Source organism: Anabrus simplex, chromosome X (genome assembly GCF_040414725.1).
Source record: "Anabrus simplex isolate iqAnaSimp1 chromosome X, ASM4041472v1, whole genome shotgun sequence".
NCBI classification, from domain to species: Eukaryota; Metazoa; Arthropoda; class Insecta; order Orthoptera; family Tettigoniidae; genus Anabrus; species Anabrus simplex.
In genome coordinates this window covers 93,826,725-93,851,790 of record NC_090279.1, presented here as the reverse complement: position 1 = coordinate 93,851,790, position 25,066 = coordinate 93,826,725, and the positions used below count along the sequence as shown (strand labels likewise).

The following is a 25,066-nucleotide window of genomic DNA, read 5'->3' as shown; positions in this document are numbered from 1 at the left end:
TAGACTAAATGTAACTTTTCTAGTCACAAAATGAAAGAGTTTTGTTAAAATCTGCTCATTATTCGTAGTTTTTGTTACAGGCTCGCACAGTGAGTTTTTTACGTGGTAAACCTCCTCTCGGTTATCGGAACATGACGGCAAAGGTTCTCAGAGGTCATCGAGTCGACCAAGAAGCTGGCTGCTTTCAGCATGCGGGACTTTCTTCCAACTCAAGTCAATGAAATAAATAGCAAGCCAGAGCTAAAGATACCACTATCAGAACTCGTAAGGATGTCGCTTCTCTTGGTGAGTGTTTGTTTATTTCTCTGTAGCTGATAACAAGGGGTCAAGGGAGAAGTGATGTCAGTCTTGGATTGGAAATTTAATACTACTACTAATAATAATAACAACCCGCCTCTTGGTCTTGATCGTTGAGGCTTTGAGGTATAAAGGCTGTGACACCGCGGTTATTCGGTTCGACTCCCGTTGGTCGATAAGATGTTCACAATACGAATGTTGGCCGGCAGGGTAGAGGTGTTGGCGGCATGCAATTTCTAATCACTAGATTGCGTGTCCAATGCCTGGATTAAATTGTAAACGTCTCCGCAGTGCTCATACGGAGTGAGGCCATATGACTCTGTTGCCTTTGATTCGACCGTCGGGTGGAGACGTTCAGCCATAAGCAGCCACCTTGGTGCTATTTTCCTTACTATCATATCAGGTAATTCATTTCATCTCATTAACTTCTCTGATAAGTTTGACGTCAGAGGATATCCGGTCAAAAGAAAAAAGAACCCGCCACGACAGGTTCATCTCAACTCATACCCGACCTCGTAGTGAAACAGGACAAGTGTTGGACAAATAATAATAATAATAATAATAATAATAATAATAATAATAATAATAATAATAATAATAATAATAATAATAATAATAATAATAACGGCTAATGTCCCCCGAGCAGGCCTTGTGCTGGTCTTATGAGCGATCTCCATGTCTCTGGGCATGCGGCTCCTACTTAAGAAGACATGACAAACGCCCGGCCACCGACTAACCGAATAAGGTTTAATCTCGACACGGCAGCTAATCGAACCCGGTACCCGTTGTACCAAACCATTTCGCCATGGAACTTGGTAATTTAAGGATGGAATATCTCTTTAGAGTAATGGAATTTTCATAGAATTTGAGTGGAATAACTTGTGATTGATGATTGTTCAAACAAGGGAACGTGAGTGTACTGTCAGTGTAGGAGATATGTCGGAGGAGAGCAAAGAGAGGCTTTCAGCAGGCACCAAGCTATACAGTTATGTGCGGTCTCTCCACCCGAGTAATAGAGGGACAATCCGTTATTAAGAGTACATTATTCAATGCATGGTCCACTTTTATCCTCCCGTCTCTTTGGACGCTCAGTCTACCGGAATAATTAGCATCACACTGGATAAAATCCTAGTGCCGTATCCGTCATCGGACGTTGGCGATCTTACTTTTGCCGTTGGCTTAACCCAGTCGCAGGTTTCCCAGTCAAGACGTGCGGGGTCTCGCAGGACCCCTCTTCTCTCGATGTGCCCTTGTATATTTATTTGGAGGAGGGCGCCTCATGATATGGCCAGAGTAGGAGAGCTTCATGACCTTAGCAGTCCAGCACAGTTTTACACCTCCTGGTCAATACGGCAGACCCACATTTCAAATGCTCCTTATCTTCCCTCACAGTCCAGGACTCTACAGCTCCGCGCTATCCTAAGACGAAGCTGCAGCGCTCGTTGACGGCGATATTCTCAGTATCGGAGCTCCGTTGACCCACAGGGCCTTGCTCACAATAATGTATTGGGTCTTCTTTAACTTCAGGTGTAGACCAAGGTTTTCACATGTCTCCACAACTTTCATCAAGATCTGCTGCACGTCATCAGTCTGTTTCCACAGCATTCTTTCCTCAAAGAATATGAGTACAAAGTGTGCTAAGAGGCCACAGAGCCAGGACTGTGATGGCGCTTATGTCATGCAGGCATAACACTTAAATCTCTATCCCTGACAATTGTTAGGTATAGAGTTAAGTGTGATGATGTATTACTAATCAAAATAATGTTGAAAATATTTGTCTCCTTACTCTCAAGTCTTCCCAGCCCGAAGTTTCCAACATAACACTACTCTTTGTCGGACGCCACCCAGAGCAATTTGCGCTGTTCCCCTCTGGATATTTTCATGTTGTTCTTGAGTCAAGTAATCTGGTGAGTCTCTCGGACGCTGAATGGGTCTTACCAGTGACTTATACGCCTCTGTTTCACATTCTTACTACAACCCCTAAATACACCCATAACCATATGAAGAGATCTGTAAACCTCACCTAGGTACTTGCAGTTATCCCCATGTGCTGCTTTCACAGAATCGACGCAGTAATTAACATGCAGTAATTAACATGGCTTGCGGGATCCACTCTTAATCATAGTATAACCCGACAGCGTTCCACCTATTCTAAGGCATTGAGTTTGCTTTCTGTAAATGTAGCTACCGATTCAGTCACACCTTGTCCAGTCCAGCGGCCTTCTCTTCCTTGTTCTGCTCTCTCAATGGACGTTGCATAGATGAATAGCGATGCAGTCCATTTGGCCTCCTGAGCATCAAATATCTGCCATATCTTGCTTGAACCCTTCCTTAGTGGAATGACTTTTCCTAAACACAAATTTCCTTCTATCAGAGCAGTTTGAAACATTGTGTGCAATGTAACAGGAAGGAATGCTTTCCTTATCTTACGTGTATCACATGTCAAGCTGTCTGGCCTATAACTATCCCCTTTATATGTTTGTCACTTAGTCTTTTGTAAACTGGGGATACTATAGAAACTCTGAGCTAATTTCGTATAGCTCCTTCATGCAAACAGTGAAGTACAGTAAATGGGGAGGTGCTCCAAAGTAAATAAGTTGTTATGCCCAATATAGACACATTTAGAGAGGTGTATGGTGGAATCCTACAGGAAAACTTGTAGACATTGCCGGCATTTACGTTAACTGTTTCGATATTGCGGCCTCGTGAAGTTGACTATGCTGTTACCTGTGTGAAATGCCTTAAACCGTCAGATATTCTAGTAATTTAACTTCCGGGACAATATGTCCCTAGGATCGATTTTGGACCGTTCCCTGGTGTTAAAAGCACTTTATCAGCCTGGGAGAGAAGTGGTATTTTGAAGTTGGGTAACCTATAGGCAGTAAGTTATTCTTTTAATCATTCAGAAGTTATCAAAACTGCGATCAATTCAATCAGCCCATCAAATGATATAATATCAAATTGATTATTCACTCAAAATGTATGAAAGTAAATCCTTCAGGAAACATCGGCTGATACTATATTTAAATGTGTCTGGTACTGATTGACTTGTGTGTGTAATAAGGGAGAGGAGACGGGGGAGCAGGTAATTAACAAGTTATGGCAGAAATTTAATTATGTGAAAATTCTGCGTGTGAAACTCGGGAGGATTTAGAAATTTTAGTAAGCTTGTAACAGTTAGTGTGTCCGCATTTCCCTAAAATTAATGAAGGTCCCATCCTCTGCTGTTTGGTTCCACTAATACAGAGAGGATAACCAGGTATAACTAATTATGTGAGTAATACACCCCTTCTGCTTTAAGGGTCTGTGTAACGTACTTTACAGCCCCGACAACGGGCGTATTGTAAAATCATTGTGAACTAAAATTGGAGGTTCAAGCCCCGTCTAATGTAAAACTAGAAGCAACTGCTCCTACCGATTCTGAGTACCTTTTTTAAACCCAAATGTAAAGTGAACTTCTCGATTCGAGACCCGACCTAGGTAATGTGCTTTGGAAGCTACGGCTTCTTTTTGTGAATTATGTCTTTCCAATTTGTAAAGGCAAGCCTGCGGGTCATCAGACTGTGATAGACACAGATATGTTGTAAAGTATCAGAGATTTCGAGCTCCTCATTTTACATTTCAACTTGCTGGTTCACGTTCCGCCATTGTCCCTAACTACAGTGAGTCTCTGCACAAGGCACTCGTTACTTGGACTAGTCGGGGCTGTAGTTTTCAAGGCTCCGTTATAGGAATATTGGCCACGACAGAGGAAAATGTATCAAGGGCCGTGAAATGGTCAGATCATTTAGCATGTACTTAGAACCAAGTTCATGAAGCTCTCGTCACAATAATTAACAAATACTTAGGAACATGTTAATAAATCCTGTCAGAATACTTAAAATTGTAAAGGGAAGCGGACGATTAATTTACACAGTAAAATATTGCGGGCTGTTTTCTTAACTGACCATCAAAGTTTTCAAGTGGGGCTGACGATCTAAGGTAATGTGTTTGTTTGACTGAGGATGGATAGCGAATGAAGCTGTAATCAGTATTCTGCGTTGAAGTACCATATTTTCTGTCTGTAATTTTACTCATAGTTAACTGTTGAACTCTGTACTTGTTCCAGGTTCTCTTGCCCCTGACGCTAGCAGTTTCACTGGCGAGCAGAGACCACTGTGCATCGTCTGTGGGCTCGAAGTTGGACCTGTCTGTGCATGGCCACAAGAACGCCAGTGGACATTGGATAATAACGGTACCGTGTATTATCAAATTCAGAGTTGTGTTTCCGTGTTGGATGGATAATATTGTATGTGATTAATACACGTAACTTAGTGCTGTGTATAATAAATATTTGCATGCACCATTCAAATTTCAACCAACTTTCAAACCACAGTACAGTTTGCGGAGGTAATCTTATATGTCCTTGATATCATAGTGCATCAAATACTAACCTGCTTTGCATGTGCTAACCACTAACGGCTTAAGAAAGTGGAGTAACTCATAGCAGACGTAATTACTCACGATTGTGTTGTTATTGCTGGGAAAAAAGTCCCGTGTTTAAAATAATATCTACATGTTGCTAATATGCTTGCCCCAAGACAAGCAGCCAGCTAGTTCGAGAGATCGTCACAGGAGGCGCTAGAACTTAGTCGTTAACTGAATTTATACTTCACAGACATTTCACACAGTTTGTCTTTGTGATAAACAGCCTGAACTTGTTAAATAATATAATAACGGTAACACACAGGTTGTGGATTTATGGAAAATAAATAAAGTAGAAACTAGACCTTTCCTTTAAGAAATCATTCCAGGAACATCGGTCTGGCTGGAAATATCTCGTAATGGTCCTCCCCGGATTTACGATGAAGTCTGAAAAGTTTGTCCGGCCCAGATGGAGACCCTGAGGAAAAAGAGAGCTCCGTGGAATTGGAGACTGCCGCCGTCTTGGGTTTAATGAAGAAGTCCTGCCAATCGATATCTAGTGCAATATTGCCTTGAGCAGTAAGAATAAGCCCAGCCAGGTCATATACTGCTACACTGCCTGGAGCTGTACGAAGTAGTCCAGCCAGGTCATGTCCACTGCTACACTGCCTGGAGCCATAGGAAGTAGTCCAGCCAGGTCATATCTACTGCTACAATGCCTGGAGCCATGGGAAGTAGTCCAGCCAGGCCATGTCTACTGCTACACTGCCTGGAGCCGTAAGAAGTAGTCCAGTCAGGTCATATCTACTGCTACACCGCCTGGAAACGCATCTACGTCTACGGTACCGTATTCCCGAACCGATCCCTGAATCTCTCCGTTATATTCACTCTGATATGTGATTGTGATTTCGTCCACTCCACTTCCTTTATCTCGAAACTATGGTCACTGAAGCCGGGCTTGGAGACATCAGAAGTCTCGTTTGATAAATGAATTTCTTTTTGGACATATTGTCTCTTTTTACAGCACGAGAATGATGTCAAGAAATACCGAAATTCCGTGCTTTAAACATTCAGTTCTAAAACACACGAACAATTGTACCGAATTAAATGAAACTGGGATGTTTTAGTAATGTGTATGTATGTTTAGTCATCAGCCCGAAGGCTGGTTGGATCCTCAACAGTTCCACCATGAGCTGTCATAGATGGACTAGGCAACACTGAAGAGGCGTACTAGGGAAATGAGGAGTGAGCTAGTTTCCCGTTGCTTTCCTCACCGAGCCAGAAGTTGCTATTACATATCAGTCTGCCAAGCCCACTGAAATGCATGCACCAACACACCCTATGAGCAATATTTTCACACCATTCATAGCAGGGACTGGCCGCGTAAGGAATGGCATTACTATAATCGCTCATACCTCAGTCACTTTCATTTTGTCAAAGCCAAGGTTAAGACAGAGACAGATCAATGAAAGTAACAAAATTGCTCTAGCCCATACCAGAAGACTTAGTGCACTGTAAACACTAGGTCCCACCAGCAAAGGCATGTTTTAGTAATATCTAAGAATAACGAACAAACAGCATCTCTGGGAGTACGTTATAGGTTTTCCGTAAGTTACGGCTCCGATTGCCACTATATGGTGCGGCGAAACTCCGAGTAAAGCACCAGTTGTGGTTGTGTGGTGTGGTAGTTGGGCATAATGGCATCTCATGTGACGTGCGAGGAAGGAAACAGGGATGTGAGTAGGAAGGGTTGTTTCAAATGGGTGCTTCATACTCACCTTGGAATTATAGTGGATTGTGAACTGAAAGTGGGCTATAATTTTCTATGTCTTAAGAGTTCAATATTCGTTACAGGTTGATACGCGGCGATTGACATCGACGGAGAACGAATGGGAATTAGCCGTGAATGTCCACCAAGAAAGAAGATCATGTGATAGCAGTGAAGTTGAGCAGCTTGTTTCCGTGACTTCTGTACATCCACCAGTACACGGTAAGACCTGATTGTTGTCATAGAACTCTCATTCACACTCGGTGTTCCTTACCCCAAAGAAGTAGGACTGCAGTGTTTGTGGGCGGTATCTCCTTCGTGTCCAGGGGCAATCTGCTAGGGAACGTGCCTGCGTCAGTCTCCTCCCTATTCGATATTGTCTACGGGACTAGGCGTTCTGAAATGCTTGAGAGGATTGGAATTACAGGGAACGAAGAGTAACACAAACTGCAGTGGTCAGCGAGCGAGGCAGGTGCGTGGTCTGCCTCTCCTTCAGTTAAATGTGTATGTAGAGCAGGCAATATTGGATATGGAGGAACGTCATTGTTGGAGGATGTCAAGGGCAGTTGAATATAGGAGATAAGGTCAGGTGAAGCAAGTGATATAAGACTAAGAAATGTACTCATAAAGGAAGTGGAGGAATTTGGGTGGCTAGGAAGTAACATAACGAATGAAAGGAGAAACTATCCGTTCATTTACCGAAGAATATTTGCTAAAGGAAGCCATCTTGTAAATGAAACATTCTACTCAGCATAAATATACAATTCAGGCCGTCGTTTACCGAAGTATTTGTCTGTAACGTTAGAGTCATGCTAAGTAGAGAAATAGAGTAGAGGCCTTTGAAATGTGGTGTTACAGAAGAATGCTTTTAGTAATAATGTGAACTCGTGTCCTTTTCCGAGGTTATGCAGTTCTTTCCAGCAGCACTCCTAATCGAGGTGATCATATTTAACCTGCAGTCCTGCCAACATTACATTTCTCAAAGTAGTGGGAAAAAGCGTAGACCACGTGCTTTGCAAGTAATTATACTACTACCTTTACTCTACGGAGTTTAAGGTGAGATTGGACGATCATAGCCCAAACAAAGAGCAGGTGACGGGAGGGAGATATGGGATAAGTATGAAAAAGTGTTTAGGCTGCTGACGGAGAACAGGAACAATGTACAGGGTGCGGTGGGAGGAGCAGTTCTGAAAGACAGATATGCTAATAGTTTAAGGGGGAGGAAACTGAGGGCAAAGGGATAAAGTCAAGAGCAGTTATCACTAGGGTATCCGTGAGTAACCGCTGGTAAACACAGAGGGATATAGGGGGAAATGAACTTGTTTCAGGAGTGTGGGGGTAAGAGAAAAGGTGGGGAAGAGGGGGTGGAACAGGGTCACGAAGAGGAGGAAATGGAGGAGAAGGTATCGTCTGCAAACATCAGGGAAGACTGTTGAAACTAGTAGGGAAGCGGATATAATGAAGTAAGTGATGTCGAGACTCTGGTCATCGAGGACTCCATAGTTAGGCTCGGGGAGAAAGTGCACGGAGGAAAGGGAACCAAGGTAGAGGAATTACGTTAAGACAGAAGATGGGGAAAGGGTGTGGTAGTTTTCTATGTTGGTACGAACAACGTACGACATAGTGTGGGATCTGTTATGAAGTTGAATGGAGAGGAAATTGTTTTCAGTGGGACTTTAAATGAAACTACGGGGTATTTATTTGGGGGGACTGGGAGTGCGTGTGTTGTTTAGAAAGGATATATGGCGGACTAGGCAGCGGAAGTGAAAGTACGTGGACATGGAGGTTATAAGATTCATATTTACTAGATATTGTATAAGGAATTGTTTCATGGTTGAGAAGTGACGTAATGGAGGCGAAGATTCTTCCAAAACTGGAGTGTTTTTGTAGAGATGGGATCAAATCGATAGCTGGGGGAGTATTTATACCGGCGGAAGAAGTATTTTTATGGTATAGAAAAGCTAAATATGAGAAACATTAAGTTCTAGGTATAGGGCTCATCTCTTTGCGGTGTACAGGTACGGATGAATTGATGCAGACGCGGAAATATTTCACTAGGTAATCAGCGATGTGGAAAGCGTGGCATCAATAGGCAATTTAGATCTGGCTGTCAAACTGAGTTTCCTTCTGGAATGAATGCCATGTGTGTAGGAGATCTAAATTATATCAAGTCCGTTGCTGTATGACTCTGCTTTGAAAATACAGTAATATGTAATAATATAAAGTGTAAACAACTTATCTTTATTTGTCATCAAATCAAAATTAACCTCCTCTTTCTTAAACTCGTGATTGTGTTCAAAAGGACCTACGTAAGGAATCTAACCTTTCTTTACTTTCTTGAATGATACAACAAACCATATACACCTTTCTGGAGCGGCATTATCATGATGAGTAGTGTTTCAACTGGACAAAATAGAATCATTACAAGTAAGAGACACACGCACTATTTTAATAATCTTGGTACAGGCGATTTTTTGAACATAACCATAATCTGAAGTAGGCCTTGTCGGAGACCGTAAAATGATTCCATACGGATTTTATTTGCACAGTTTGCGATAGATTTTCAGGATTATTATTTATCAGAAATTGCATATTTCATGCGTATTTTTGTTCCAGGTACTTCGACGTCTCAATATATGAAGCCAGTCACACCTGCAACTACTACACCAGCTTACACTACTCCACCGACTACTGCTATTACCACTGCTCCAACTACTACTACACCAGCTAGTACTACTACTACAGCTGCTACTACAAGAACTCCAACTACGTCTACTACTCCAACTACTACTACTACTACTACTACTACTACAGCTACTACTACTGCTACGAAACCAAGGTCCTGTCCTCATTCAGGTGAGTGATAAACTCTCAAGAAGTTAATCAGATTATCTATGAGTGGTGTACTTGAGACGAACGTACATGTGTTTCTTGGAGATTTTGATCTAGTTTGTTCAGGTAGAAAAGTAAAGCTCTTAATCGTTGTATTCCACGTTCCACAGATAAAGTACTCACCCTGCAGTTACTGTGTAGGTGTTTGCTTGGAGCAGCAGTCTGCAGAGCGAGTGCACGAGTAGAGAGAATATGAGAAATGAGAGCGTCTTGGGACCCGGTGAGTGTTCCACATATCGCAGCGTACAGCACAGCGGCCCCACACACGAGCCGATGATACTATCACGTAGAGGTTGTGGGTTCGACATCCCTCAAGGTGATTCCGTGGCTTCTCAGTTTTGCATGAGACAAATATCTGGATGTGCACATTTAGTAAGGCACCTTCCCGTTTATGGCTCTTTCCTACGGCACGCAGTCATTATATCATTATCTAAGATAGATTCACGATTTTGGGCAGGAAAGCAACTGGAAACTACTTCAATAAAACTACCAGGAATCCATACTTACATTTTGTTTCCAGGTGAATTGCAAACGTACAAAATTTAGTAACCATCCTTATCAGTTCTTGCTGAACTCCACAGGACTCTCAGAGAAAGGCTCGTCTCCCTCCTCAACTTGTTCGGGGCGCCCTTGAGAGCTGCGAACAGTACACATTAGCATTGTAACCGTTCCTCGAATGGAGAATTCAACTTGTAGGTGTTTTTGACTGAAATAGGAAACAAAACCCCTGGGGGATCCACTGGAGAGAAAGGATGTCAGAACCACAGATTTAAAATTATCACTTAGTTTACAAAAAATGTTTTATCACTGACATTTTTTTCACATGAATAATTGAATAGTAAATAAGTCGAAAGCCTTACAACACCACTTGAAAACAAGTCGTTTTATATGTCTGACAAAAAACAGAGGATAATATTTTTACATGAAATGTTGCCAGGTTAAGTTTAATTCAATGACTTGCAATTTGTCAAAACCTGCGCTGCATAAATTTTACATTTGATAATTTTAGTTGGAGGCACAGCCTCTGTTATAACGAGAGAGAAAAACTGGTAAAATGCCAATAGCAGTTAATTAAAGAAAAAGTTTAACATTGATAAATACACCAAAGGCAGGAGGTAGCTAAGTGCCCTTTTGGTAGATTCGCTGACTAAATAATATTAACATTAAGAAAAACTCTGAAGGGCACCGCCTTCATCAAAATGACAGAGTAATTGGGTGAGGTGCCATAACAGTTACTTTATTGATTGCTTTTGTGATTAAACATATGTACTAAATAAACAATATTTCGAGTTAAAGTAAATACATACTAACCCTAGGAAAGAATTATACTAGTGATACAACTTCAAAATAATAGCCGGTATATATGCGTGTTCGTTTGGCTGAGATTCTAAAACTTTGATCGTGTTTTTCTCAGAACATCATTTTCTGACTTAAGTCGTATGTGACGATTCGATCGAAACTTGTAATTGCTACAACTTCTCTTTCACCATACATTTCAGTGAACATAACGTCAACGCGGATAACTGTTTATGTCTCCCTAAAGAGAATTAGTCCTTTTGAAGACCCTAAAGTCACATGCACCCTCTCACAGAACCCTGAATGGTTACACACCAGTGACGCATGTCACGCCATGTTTCAATTTTAATTACACAAACATAAAGATGATCAATATTACGTATGAAAAGAATAATTATCAAGACATTTTTCTGAAATATTAAATCAAGAGACACGTGAATCTTGTGAATTTTTTTGTATATAAAACTTGCTGAAGTTTGAATTATATGTCATCCCTCTGTCAGTTATTCCATTCTTCCCTCGCGGTTCCTTGGGCACGTGGAGAACATGTGGAAGCTCTTTATAGACCTTGAGGCAGACAGTGGTCAAGCAGAAGTTCTCCATTTATCTCTTGCGCTCGGTAACTCTCATTACTTCACTTGGTACAACTGCGGATGCCTTTCCGGTGAGTGGCACAATATGTGCGGGTTCAGGACGTTCTAAGACGTCATGGCCTGGACTTTGTTTTCTTTCACAGTATTATTATAATTCGGTCTGAGAACGACGGTTCTTCCCAAGTGTGGATGCCGTTGATCAGTGCTGATGTTATCAGTTTCACTGACTGTCATATGTGCTCCTGTGCTCGTTTATTCCACACTAATGTATAACATGGTCCTCGCAGGCCAACACTAAAAAGCTGCATTTTGTGACTAATCAAGGCGAAATGAGGTAGAAATACTCATAAATGCAGTGTTGCCAACCGCTGAGATTTAACTTTTAAAATATTGTAAAATAATGTCTCGTGTAATTTAACCAAAAGTTGTACAAATGATGAAGTTAGTAATATGTCGTTCACTTTTAAGAAATCCAATGTGGACCACATTCTAGTGGTTCTATTGCTCGCAACTATTGGAAATACTGTACATAGTAGAAACGTTGCAGTTGGAGAAAAGCCCCCTCTAATGAGTGATTAATGTAGATTTAGGCGGCTCCAGAGTTATTAATAGTGAGCAAATGGAGGTGGCAACAAAACAGGGGAAATGCAACTAAATTCAAGAGGAAGTCATTAATACATAATGCGTCTTGAGTTATGTCTTACTGCGCTTGAAGACAGTGCCGCATGTTTCGTACACATAACCGATCATCTTCAGGTAGCCATTTAGAGCAGTGGGAGAAAGCTGTCCGAGGAAAAGACACACATCCGACTCATAATTTGTTTGTATCTGTGATACCAATTTGTAGCATTACTTCTTGATAAAAGTAAAGTAATTTACGGATATCGATGAAATTTCTCCGGAGGACAGTTAGGAAACGTAACTCTCAAGGGAAGGGACATTCCACGCGGACTGATGTGTCTATAAAAATTCCGAATCTGAACATAAAACAACAAGAATAGGAAATAATTATATTCTATACAATGTTAAAGAAATATCAACTGAAAGTTAAGAAAGGAATGCATTGCCTTGGATTCCCTTCTTTTAAAACAAAATCACCCAGTGGTTTTCGGCACCGCTTAATCATCACGACTTACCGCCACTTTGCCTACCGAAGCACATTTGAGTGAAGGGAATTAAATGATCGTGCTACTGCTGCCATAGTGCAAAGTTTGAGTGGAAGAAGGAGCATGGACGTTGATATTACACGAGCTAAAGCTTAAAGAAGGAAATATGTTTCACTCTGAATCATTACAAGTGAAGGTTTTCTTATTAGGAAGCATTTACCTCAGAAAAAAGAAGATCAGTTCGTATATCATGCTCTGGTTTCATGTTTGTTCCCTGTGTGTACTTTCAGATGCGCCACACATATTTAAGTATCCATGACCATGTACAGGAAATACGACGGTGATGTTCTTGATTATTAATTTTTCACATCTCCGGAATACTCCGAACGATCCAGCTCCGGAAATGAGCTGCACAAATCAGTTTATCACGTAGATAGAAGCACTGGTCCGCCTGCTGGGCAAGATGCTTAAGGCGTCCCGTTGGTCGAAACAAGTTTCACCATCACAATGTTGGCCAGCCGGGTGGGAGAGGTGCTGCTAGATAGCGTACAAAAGCCTGGATTCATTACAAACCTCACCACATTGCTCATTTAGACTGAGGGCATAGGTCGCATTTATGACAGAGGGCGAAGGTGAGCCTTGAGCAAATCGCTTGCTGTTTTATGACCGAAGTAGGCTGCATGTCGGCACCGCGTTTCACCCTCTCCTTTTCCGCTATCGTACCTCACGTCCTTCACTTCATCTCATTAACTCCTCTTCTGTACGCTACGGTGTCTCCTGACCATGTCATGCATCGAAGAGTACGACAAGTAATGAAGGATCATCATTTTCACTCGTAGGATAGTCTAAATTCTAAAAGTGTGAACTAACTATTTAAATGTGATGTTCTATCTGCCCACAGGTTACCGACTGTTTGAAGGTTTCAACTGTTATAAGACGTACCGTGGAGGAAAGAGTTGGAGTGACGCCAGGGAGCAGTGCAAGAGAGACGGAGGTGATCTGATGGTGTCGGAAAGTGAACGGGAGAGAAGAGAGGTGTTCCCTCCAATGGAAGAGCATGTGAGCCGGAGCCCCTGGATGGGAGTTTACAAGCCCGAAGGTGAAGATCGTTGGGTGTCTGTGAAAGGTGAGTTCTCTCTAGCTCTCTTCTCCTCATGAATTACCGAATGTCGGATGGAGGACATTGGTCATATTAAACAACAGAAGCCGACATTTAGCTGTAGTTAGCGATGTCACTGGCTGACGACCACACCGTATTGCCTATAATCAGGGGAGGAATGAAGAAGTCCTGCCCTCAGTAGCCCAGGCTTTCTGAGCCCAACTTGGCAACTTCGATCCTCGCTCAGTCAGGTGGTATGTCAGTCTCATGTCCGTAGATTTACTGGCACATAAAATAAACCCTGATGGATAAAATTCCGGCACGTTGGCGTCTCCCAAACCATACGAATGTAGTTACTGGAACATAAAGTGAATAATATTAGTTATGTCTAAATGAAGGGAAAGAGTCGCAAAGTGAGGGTATGAGGACATTCATCTGTAGGATGGGGACGTTAACCCTTGAGCAGACCTCTCGGTGTTCTTTGACAGGATTAGGCTATGTGCCGCACCAAGACGTGCAGGTTTATCACGGACGTCAAATAGAGAGTAGGACACACTGGGGTCGTGGTAGGGACATCATCATTATAGAATGTTGTGCCTTGTTTAGTTACACACCTCTTGTCTTTAAATAATTAGAAACTGAGTCCTGGTCTCCTCTGCTGCTCTTACCCTCGATGGCTGACTCCGTTATTCTCGCAGGTAACCATCCTCCTCCATTCACCTCACGCGACCCCAACACCGGAGTACCCCTTCATCCATCGAACTTATATATCACTTAAAATTTATCTTCTCATTCTGGGTACCTTTCTGTCATTGTTCCCACCCAGTGTTTCTAGACTTCATTCTCGTTATTTCAATGTAGATTACAACTAGCGTATGGACGAGATATCCAGAGTCCACCCAGCTTGCACTCCCACACAGCGAAGGTTTCCTGAAAACAGACCGTTTCATCCCAGAGCTCACTGCATTAATTTTGCTGCACCTTGCTTCCTGGGAGAAGTTCCAGTTTTGTATCTCCGACCTGACATTCAGTTCTCGAAACTTTCTTCTCCACTGACATGACTTTATTCTTGGTAATAGAAAAAAAAGCAAAGACATCTCCGTACAGGCCATGAAGGCCCTGGGAGTGGTGGAAGGTAAAGGCTTCCACTATTCGTAACCTCGGCACTTGATGGGGTAGAGTTGTTAGCTCTACGACCGGCCGCCTTTTCCCCCAAGAATTAACCTGGTACTCATTTTTGATGTAGGATAAATGAACCTCAGGGCCATATGCACGTCACGAAGTGGAAATTTTACGACTTTCTGACGGGGATTCGAACCCACGTCCTTCCGGGCGAACCGAGTACGCCTTTACCGCCTCCGCCAGGGAGCCCCTTTATTCTTGGTAATGCCAATACTGATGTCGTACTCACTGCACCTATTTCAAATTCCAAGAAATAAGACTGCAGGCTTTCAGCACTGTCTGCCATTAACACCAAAATCCTTACGACATTTCAGCATCCCTGGCGCTTTATATCTTCCAGTAGATGATCCTTGTAAACTATGAACAACAACATTGAAGATTGCAGCCATATCCCACCCCTGTAAGTACCTTGAATCAAGAACTCGTTCTACCATCAACTTTCAATGTCAACATAAGTGAGTTTTATTGCTCCAATAATCTAGGCTTAATCCCGTATTCTCTCAGTGTGGCTGACATCCTTCCCTGAATTACTCTGTCATATGCCTTCTCTAGATCTACGAAACATAAACACAACTTGCTATTCATATCATAGCACTTTTTACTTATGTGACGAATACTGAAGACCTGACCATGAAAACCCCTCTGAGGTCTGAAACCACACTGGTCTCATCCAACTCAGTATAAGACATTTATTGGTTTCTCCCTCATGAAATACTAGTGAATACCTTGCCCGGTGCACGAATGAATCACCATCATCAGTGTCGTTGAAGTACCTTGATGGTTCTAGCAGTCCTCTTGCTTATAAATAGGTGCAATTACTGCTTTCGTCAAATCAGAAGGACCTTTACTAACTTTCCAGGCTCATCTTATTACTCTGTGAGCTTCGTAGTTCGCGGCGTCAAGATGAATATTTCCTCTTATATTCCTTCCACCTGTACCATTATTTGCTCGGAAGTACTATGAGTTTACCACATTAATCCAAAACATTATTTTTTTCCTTTTTCCCTCCGTACCCCACACACTGCCCATCCCTTTTCAACACTTGTTAAAAACATTTGATTTCCTCCTATCCCTTCCTCATTATCACCGCCTGCCGAAATATCATTATTTCCTAACTCTTCCTAACTCGCCCATTTCTACTTTAATTGTTACGATTTCCCCATTACTGTGGGTCGATAGATTAATATCGAATACCATTTCCTTCACCTCTTTGCTTCCAAAGAATCCTGCACTGTCAAAACTAATTGGAAATCCTTTACTCCCGGCGGCTTGCTTAAAATATTCTCAGCTCGGTAAATTATGTGAAGCAGGCTGCTAATCTATTTGCACATAGTCCAACTTAGAGTCTCTCCTCTGACAGGTTAGCGACCTATGGTTGATTGTATAGTCCTCGCCTCTTGAGCACAATGAGGGCCATGACTCAGAATATGTCCGAGGTGCCCAATACTACTCTCGGCTCAAGGAGGACCATGACACAGAATATGTCCGAGGTGCCCAATACTACTCCCGACTCAAGGAGGGCCATGACTCAGAATATATCCAAGGTGCCAATACTACTCCCGACTCAAGGAGGACCATGACACAGAATATGTCCGAGGTGCCCAATACTACTCCCGACTCAAGGAGAGCCATGACTCAGAATATGTACGAGATACTCAATACTACTCCCGACTCAAGGAGGGCCATGACTCAGAATACATCCAAGGTGCCAATACTACTCTCGGCTCAAGGAGGACCATGACACAGAATATGTCCGAGGTGCCCAATACTACTCCCGACTCAAGGAGAGCCATGACTCAGAATATGTCCGAGGTGCCCAATACTACTCTCGGCTCAAGGAGGACCATGACACAGAATATGTCCGAGGTGCCCAATACTACTCCCGACTCAAGGAGGGCCATGACTCAGAATATATCCAAGGTGCCAATACTACTCTCGGCTCAAGGAGGACCATGACACAGAATATGTCCGAGGTGCCCAATACTACTCCCGACTCAAGGAGGGCCATGACTCAGAATATATCCAAGGTGCCAATACTACTCTCGGCTCAAGGAGGACCATGACACAGAATATGTCCGAGGTGCCCAATACTACTCCCGACTCAAGGAGAGCCATGACTCAGAATATGTACGAGATACTCAATACTACTCCCGACTCAAGGAGGACCATGACTCAGAATATATCCAAGGTGCCAATACTACTCCCGACTCAAGGAGGACCATGACTCAGAATATGTCCGAGGTGCCCAATAGTACTCCCGACTCAAGGAGAGCCATGACTCAGAATATGTCCGAGGTGCTCAATTCTACTCCGGACACAAGGAGGACCATGACTCAGGATATGTACGAGATACTCAATACTACTCCCGACTCAAGGAGGACCATGACTCAGGATATATCCAAGGTGCCAATACTACTCCCGACTCAAGGAGGACCATGACTCAGAATATGTCCGAGGTGCTCAATTCTACTCCGGACACAAGGAGGACCATGACTCAGGATATGTCCGAGATTCACAATACTACTCCCGACTCAAGGAGGACCATGACTCAGAATATGTCCAAGGTGCCCAATACTACTCCCGACACAAGGAGGGCCATGACTCAGAATATGTCCGAGATGCTCAATACTACTCCCGACTCAGGGAGGACCATGACTCAGAATATGTCCGAGATGCTCAATACTACTCCCGACTCAAGGAGGGCCATGCCTCAGAATATGTCCGAGGTGCCCAATAGTACTCCCGACTCAAGGAGGACCATGACTCAGAAAATATCCAAGGTGCCCACTACTACTCCCGACTCAAGGAGAGCCATGACTCAGAATATGTCCGAAGTGCCCAATACTACTCCCGACTCAAGGAGGGCCATGACTCAGAATATGTCCGAGGTGCCCAATACTACTCCCGACTCAAGGAGGGCCATGACTCAGAATATGTCCGAGATGCTCAATACTACTCCCGACTCTCAGTACAATTTACTCGTCCCCTCAGTCGTTGCCCATAGTTCAAGTACTAGGAAGTGACTGCAGTCACTCACACGACAACAGTACCCTGGGGTCATGGTTGGACACGAAAGAGGTTCAACAACGAAGCAGCCGTCAAAAACGCCTTGGAAATATCTCTCACCATGAGACGGTCGATCACCTGGGAAACGGGTGCGAATGCTCCTGCATCGCGTAGAAGAAGGAATGGCATTTAGTGATGCACATCCTATTTAATAAAAATTCTTCGTCATGGAGTTCTCGTAGTGATAAATGTTACTACCAACTAGCAGGGACAGGGTGTTTCTTGATCACCAACACACTCATGGCGAGAAGAGGACCCACATGTGCGACGATAAGTATTACAGGTAAAGCTCGTAGACAAACAGCGCGAGTGAATAAGAATGTGTCGCTTCCTGTTTAAATGTACGGCCTGTCGTCATATTTTATTATTCTCTTCTTCACGCACACTACCAATGACCAGCAGCTGTCAGTTACTCTGATCTCTATTTATAGTTGACGTTGTGTTTTACCGATTACTAAACATTTCCTTATTTTCTCTGAATCACTTGAAGTAATTCGTGAGGCAAGGCCCAGAAAATTGCTTAGAATATCCATATTTCCATTTTCACGGCTAGAATGTACTTTTCGGTACTCGCTCAGATGATCTCGAAAACAATATTTCTATATAATTATAACGAACGGTTTTGAATGATGAAGACCGTACGTAACTGCTGTCTCTGTTTCAGGATATATCGCCGTGAATTACCTAGAAGGATACGCGTATCACCGTTATCAGCGTCATTGATATTACTGAGCTGAGCCAGAGCAGGAATGTCTTTACTTTGACACGTGAAAATGTTTGAGGAGCCCTCGCAGACTTTAAGAGTTCTCACAAGCAGCAAGCTATAACTTCTAGATTGCCAGATTACCAGGTCTCATTTACATCATAGCCAGAACTTTATATTCCTCCAAGATGCTGATTTATCTCAGTCTCAAATGCAGAAACGCATTCCCGTGTTTTGTCGCAGACTTTCTCATTTCTGATTGGTACAATGTGTGGCCTTGTCCTTACTGTTTGCACTCAGAGACGATAAACATTTCCGGTGGGGATAAAATAGCACTTGTTTGGTCATCACATCTTCCTGACATCTCTACTCTCTGGTGGGGCCACACAATTTTACAGCCGGATGGCCTCCTTGATGTGGGAGAGGTGTTCTCTATTGTGTGAGCTGAAAACTTTCTTGTGAGGACAAAACGGAAACCAGATTTTGAGAAGTACCGAATGCATCTCACAGTGGACAAAGACCAAGTGTTCGTAAACGTCCGCTGAGAAACTCCTTGGTGCGTTTTGTGCTTGAGCTTTTTAAATTATTGATTTAAATAAGGTAGTCATATCGTCAGACCAACGGAATTAGGATTACTCGGTCTCAAGAAGTGCACAACACCTTGCAAATATATGGATCTTTTTGTTCAGCAAATGTCTACAAAGCGGAAAAATCTCCGAGGACTGGAGGAAATTTAGAATAAAGACATGATATACAGGAAAGGACAAGCCGACAAACCAATCTCATAACGAGGGATTGCTCTGGAGTATAATATCAGAAGGACAAACGAACTTCACTGACCATCAAATATAAGAGTATCAGTTCAGATTAAGAAGGAAACGATCACCTTCACAGGCTAGAAAATGTCTACAAGAAGACATCTGGGCGGCTTAAGACTCCCCAAAGGCAAATACTTTACAGTCTTCACAGACTTTACAAAGGCATTCGACATGTTGGACAGGAACAGTATGGACTCCATGACAGAAGACAAGGCAATTGTAAAACTCATAGGAAAACCCCAGTCACAAAACATGTAGCGATAAACGAGGGGATAAGTATATCAAAAGAAATCCTTCAAACAAATTGAGTAATTCCAGGTGACCCAGTTAGTCCCTCCTGTTTAACATTGCCACATCTGACGCAGAAAATCCATTGAAAATCTGAAATCGGTGTCGCTCTATATGTATCCTCATGACATGGTCCTAGGTTCGCAGACCGATAATGACCTTAAAGAAGCCTTAAACAAACTGAACATTTGAGCTGAAAACAACAAATTCGTCATAAACCTGGAAAAAGTATACATATGGTTTTTCGAAGAGGGGCAGGTTACCGACCGAAGACAAGATGTTACTAGGAACAAATACTTAGGACTAACTCTAGAGACAACAGGAACGTCATACAGGATCCACATCAGGGAAAGAGCGATAAGAGCTATGACTCTGTTCAGCGCTAAAATAGTACCAATTATCACGTACGACTTGGAACTGATCTGGGAATTTCTAGAGACAATAGAAAAAGTAAAAGTCCGCTTCCTAAAATGAGCCATCGGAATTGCAAAAAAGCGCCCTCAAGGCTTGCGTATTAACCTCCTTCAATGAGGACTTGAGATGTCATCAACCAGCCAAGAAAATAATTATTGACCCGCCGACGAGACAAGCCATGATTGATAGAGGATGGACAAAAGGAAACCACGACGTGCGTTCTGCACTGACAAGCCTGGCGATACGTGGATACCACCACAGAATATGCAAGAATACAAAATACCATGAACCCAACAAGGAATCTTCGTGTAGTTTGTGTGACAAATACTACTTCTCCTGCTGCAAGAATCGCAAGAGAACACTACTATATTATACCAGAGAATAAACACCCACACTTCCCTATGTGCATTTGTATGCCCTTATTAATTAATTAATTAAAATTGCCAGCATGTCTCGTCGTGAAAGTATAATAGATACGTAGTGTTCCTAACTTCGTCGTAATCGCCAAGAACTCAATGGTGTCTCTCTCTACTCGCACGTGAACAGTAATTTACAAATTGAGATGCTAACACTTCAGAGACGTAGAATGAAAGTTGTGTGGCAATATCATCCATATCCTTGCTAACGACTACGGAACCTGCTGAACCTCAGACCAAGTAGTGACATCGTCGATAGTAAGATGACCAAAGCCAACTTCGCTGTTCTAATAGTCTCTGCGATTTGATCCCGGAATGTTTTCTTCTGAACAGATGACGTCTAGCCGTGAACCGCGGTGTCTTCACCTGACCTCAGGTTAACTAATCGATACATATGTACTTGCTCTCTTCACCTTCACATCATCGACTCCTGAAGCAGTTTCTACTTCCTGGTGCGCTTGAATTTTCATATTTTTGTGATATTTGAAGCCATCTCCTTCCCGTTTCTTCTCAGTTATAATAAAAGGAAGTGCTCGAATTTGTTGTGAATGTCACTGTGCTCCCTTTTCAGCTTCCTTATTGCAGCTACTACAATTTCCGTTTCTCTTTGAGTCTGCGACTTGCACGTTTCGCATCACTGTATTCCCTGCAGCCACTAACAAGTACGGTCTAACACTATCACTCCACTGGGGTGATATTTGCACTCTGCCTTTTTGTATTTCGTTCATCGCAATTATGATTCTCATCGCTTCACTTTGGCTGGCTTTTGGGTGGTTCACTGGTTTGTATTGACTTTAGATATGTTTGTGTCTGTTATAAAATGTGCACTGCGGGTGACAGATCGGGATGGGCATAGTTTCGTCAGTGGGCGTGCTCAATGAAAGTAGAAAAATTACAGATGGGAAGGAACCTCTTAGAAAACCATCGCATGAAGGAGTCTTGTTTATCTCTGATGTTACTCAGTGGAACACAGCATGGCACGTTACGATATCCAGGTGCTACCAGCACGCCAAGTGCTAGAGATCGGTGGCTGTGAGGATACCTTGGCCAGATCTTTCATGTATTAAATCCCTATTTTGTTTGTCTTTCAGGATGATATTGAAATAATGAGAATGTTTCCACATTTATAGACTGTTATATCGTCTATACAGACGCTCATTTCTACGAAGTGATTGCCTCGTGTGATGATGTACATAGCTACAACGGCACTTCTGTTGCCTTACACAAAGTTTCTGAGGAAACGGGAATCATTGGCACCAGTTACACATTTCAAGATCTCGAACTGTTAAGTGTTAAATACTATCTCTCAGTGAATGGATCATTTGCACTATGCAAACCATGTTATCTCCATAGTATGTATTAAAGGCTATTAACATACATACAAAATCATTATAGACTGTTATGCCTTTCAGCGTTCAGTACTTCCAGGGGTAACGACTATCTGTCTTTTGTTTCATAAATACATTAACATGTGTGGTTCTTATTTCCAATTACTTGTCGTACAGCACTAGTCGTTTATAATGTTGTGAGTTTCTGACAGCACGGCGCGATTCTTACTAAGTGGACATTTTAGGTCAACTGATGTATAACAAGGCAGTGCCACAACTTCTTCAGACGACAGTGCTCCAGGCATAGTGGATTTGATCTTGGTTTGAGGAGCATCAGCATGTACTTCAACTTCTTCTCTGGCCTATTCAATCACTCGAACCACTGTGGTACGTTATGGCGACAAGACTTCATCGCCTCTGAGGCAGCTCGGTCAATATTTTATGACGTTTGTTACTTATTACTATTTTCAATGTTTGTTGGTGGTATGGTGGTATTTGTATTTCATGAGGAACTAAAATTGGGCAGCCATCCACTAATGAAGCAAAAGAATGAAAAGGGTCGACACTTCGAGAGATGAAGGTGTCGGCTAAAGAAAGGGAAGGGGAAGATGAAAGTCTCCTCAGGTATCGAAAATGTAATATCGCCGTGGTCGGACAAGAACGAGAGTTAACCAAGGATAGATGAAAGTGAGGAGCCTGACAAAATTATGTGGAAGTAATGCCAGGACTCAGCTAACTTCCCCACGGTCACTACGTCGCGCTCCAAAATGACGAGCTCCTTGGGCGCATTTTGTTATCCTCTTACGATTGGCAGGGAATACCATAGATGTATTCTATGGTCCCTAGCCACGGGGTCGTACTTATCGGGAAAATAAAACAACAATGTTGTCGCAACCTCAAAACACACGGATAAGAATTACGAAACTTGAAAATGTTGAAAATATACCGAAAGCGATGACTGTGTCTTATAAGGGACAGACTATTTATTAATAGAATTGTAAGAATAAGTACATAAAATCAGAATAGAAATAACGCGGTGCGTAATGATAGGGAATACAATCAATACAGAAGAGCGGAACAGAATGTGGAAATGCACGTAATAGAGTACAACTGGCAGCACACGGCGTATCGATATGAAGTACCAGCTTCGTAACATCAAAGTTATCGGATTGAAAACTGGAGCACGAGATAACATCCAAGACTTCTTTATAAATTTCCACAAAGTGCTTCAGCTGCCTGTTAAAGGCGTAGATAAAATTGACATCGCTCCAATTCGTGGATCTGTGAACATATTCCGATCTCATTTACACGGACCTGGTTGACTTCATGATAGCAATATGTAATACCAGTTTGACGAACCGCTCACGTGGTAAGTTGTTGCCATCAATAGAAATTATTTTTAGAATAAGATTACTGGTGGCTTAACAGTGCAGTCAAGTAGAACATCCGTGAATATTGTTTTAATAGGAATACCACTGGGAGACCATCCTCTATTAACACCAATCGGAAGCGGTCCGGCACTTCTAAAAGTTGAAGGTACCGGAAAGTCAGAGAAGCCCCACGACGGTCGTGATTATGAAAGACTCCCAAGGCCGTCGGTGTCGGACTAGAACAAGTGTTGACCCAGAGAGGTCGCACAAGGAAGATAAGAGAGAGGAGCCTGACAAGAATTTAGTGGGGAAAATGCCAGGCTCAGCTAGAGGAACCGTGGTCGTCAAACCACGGTCTCAAGTGAGATCCAGTGGTTGACCTTTTAGTGTCCTCTTACGACAAACAGGGGAAAACGTGGATGATCTTCTAACTCCCAAATCCATTGGGGGTCCTGAAGGCTGAGGTTCGAATCCCGCTGTATACTGGGTTGATGGTTTCATCCAGAAATGCGCGTGTTGTCAGGAAGTCCATCTGGCGGTAAATCTGAGGCGAAAACCAAAATGAGCCTGGGGTGTTCCAGTGACCTCGGAAATAAATGGGATAATCTGAAGAAAGATAAAGTGTTATGGATCGAGTGTACGACACTTGTGTCCTGTGTTTCAGGTGAGCCTGCTCTCAGCAGTTGGTGGAGGCCTCGTTACCCGAATAACAACGCTGGTAAAAAGTGCGCCCTTGCTGTCAGGACAGGTCTGCTGTTGAACTACAATTGTGCAGAACGCCGGTCCTTCATCTGCGAGATCCCGCTGTGAACAGATCTCATGTACAGTGTTGATATATAATAAAGATACTTGTAAATAAGATGTGACGTTCTTTCTCCTGTTTCAACACTAACTACAGGGAAACTATTCAGAACAGCGAGGTCATCAGTCGTGTATGTTCTACCTTCCCTAAAAACAACAAGGTAATCAGACATATAATATTCTACCTTTCTTTAAAACATCAAGGTCATCGGACATGTAATGTTCTACATTCCCTCAAAAGTAACAAGGTCACCAGATATATAATGTTCTACCTTCCTTTAAAAACAATAAGGTCAGCAGACATGTCATTTTCTACCCTCCCTCAGAAACAACAAGGTCACCAGACATGTCATGTTCTATATTCCGTTAGAAACAACAATGTCATGAGACATGTAATGTTCTACCTTCCCTTAAACAACAAGGTCATTAGACATGTGATATTCTATATTCTGTTAGAAACAACAAGGTCATGGGACATCTAAAGTTCAACCATCCCTTAAATACAACAATGTCATCAGGCATGCAATTATCTACGTCCCTTAAAAACAACAAGGTCATCACACACATAATGTTCTTCCTCCCTTTAAAACAACAAGGTCACTAGACACGTAATTTTCAGCCTTCCCTTAAAAACAACAAGGTCATCGGTCTTGTAATGTTCTACCTTCCCTTAAAAACAACAAGGTCATCAGAAAAGTAGTGCTCTACCAACCTTTAAAACCAACATGGTCACCAGACACATGATGTTCTACCTTCCCTGAAAATCAGCAAGGTCATCAGACCCGTTATGTTCAGCTTTCCCTTAAAAACAACAAAGCTATGAGACATGCAATGAGTTACCTTCTTTTATAAAATACAAGGCCATCTGGCATATGTAGTGGGCATTGAGGTTTCACGCCATTGTTGATAGAAGTGTGCAACTGTGGTTTTCTCTACTGTCTCTCGACTCGTTCGACACTTTACTCAGGGACCGTCATCATTCTGGAGCTCAAATGTGGAGCTGATAGTCTACGTACAGCGATGGAACGACTGCGAACAGAGCGGCATTCAGTAAAGATCTCCATGATTTTGAACGTGATACACGAACCGGAAAACGCTTGAGGGACATGAAGTCGCCGCAATCCCCTCTGTTTTATGGTGAAAATACCACCAGGTACCGTTCTAAGACATTCCCAGGTAAAAATAAAACACGGCGACTAAGTGCTACTGCCGAGGAGCAGCTTCC

At 42.6% G+C, this 25,066-nt stretch overlaps 1 protein-coding gene across 1 annotated transcript; it reads left to right on the top strand.

Moving 5' to 3' along the window:
• The first annotated feature begins 270 nt into the window (after nt 1-270).
• LOC137503115 (hemolymph lipopolysaccharide-binding protein-like) lies at nt 271-23,884 on the top strand. Its single transcript, XM_068230573.1, has 6 exons — nt 271-285; nt 4,406-4,531; nt 6,556-6,691; nt 9,086-9,325; nt 13,258-13,482; nt 23,705-23,884. The coding sequence occupies exons 1-6, from the start codon at nt 271-273 to the stop codon at nt 23,848-23,850; spliced, it is 888 nt and encodes a 295-aa protein (XP_068086674.1). The 3' UTR covers nt 23,851-23,884.
• The last annotated feature ends 1,182 nt before the right edge of the window (nt 23,885-25,066 follow it).

Excerpts from the sequence above, each read along its gene's own strand:
- LOC137503115 (XM_068230573.1), top strand. Across the intron at positions 4,532-6,555 it reads GTGGACATTGGATAATAACG|GTTGATACGCGGCGATTGAC; the intron begins GTACCGTGTATT and ends TATTCGTTACAG. Across the intron at positions 9,326-13,257 it reads AAGGTCCTGTCCTCATTCAG|GTTACCGACTGTTTGAAGGT; the intron begins GTGAGTGATAAA and ends ATCTGCCCACAG.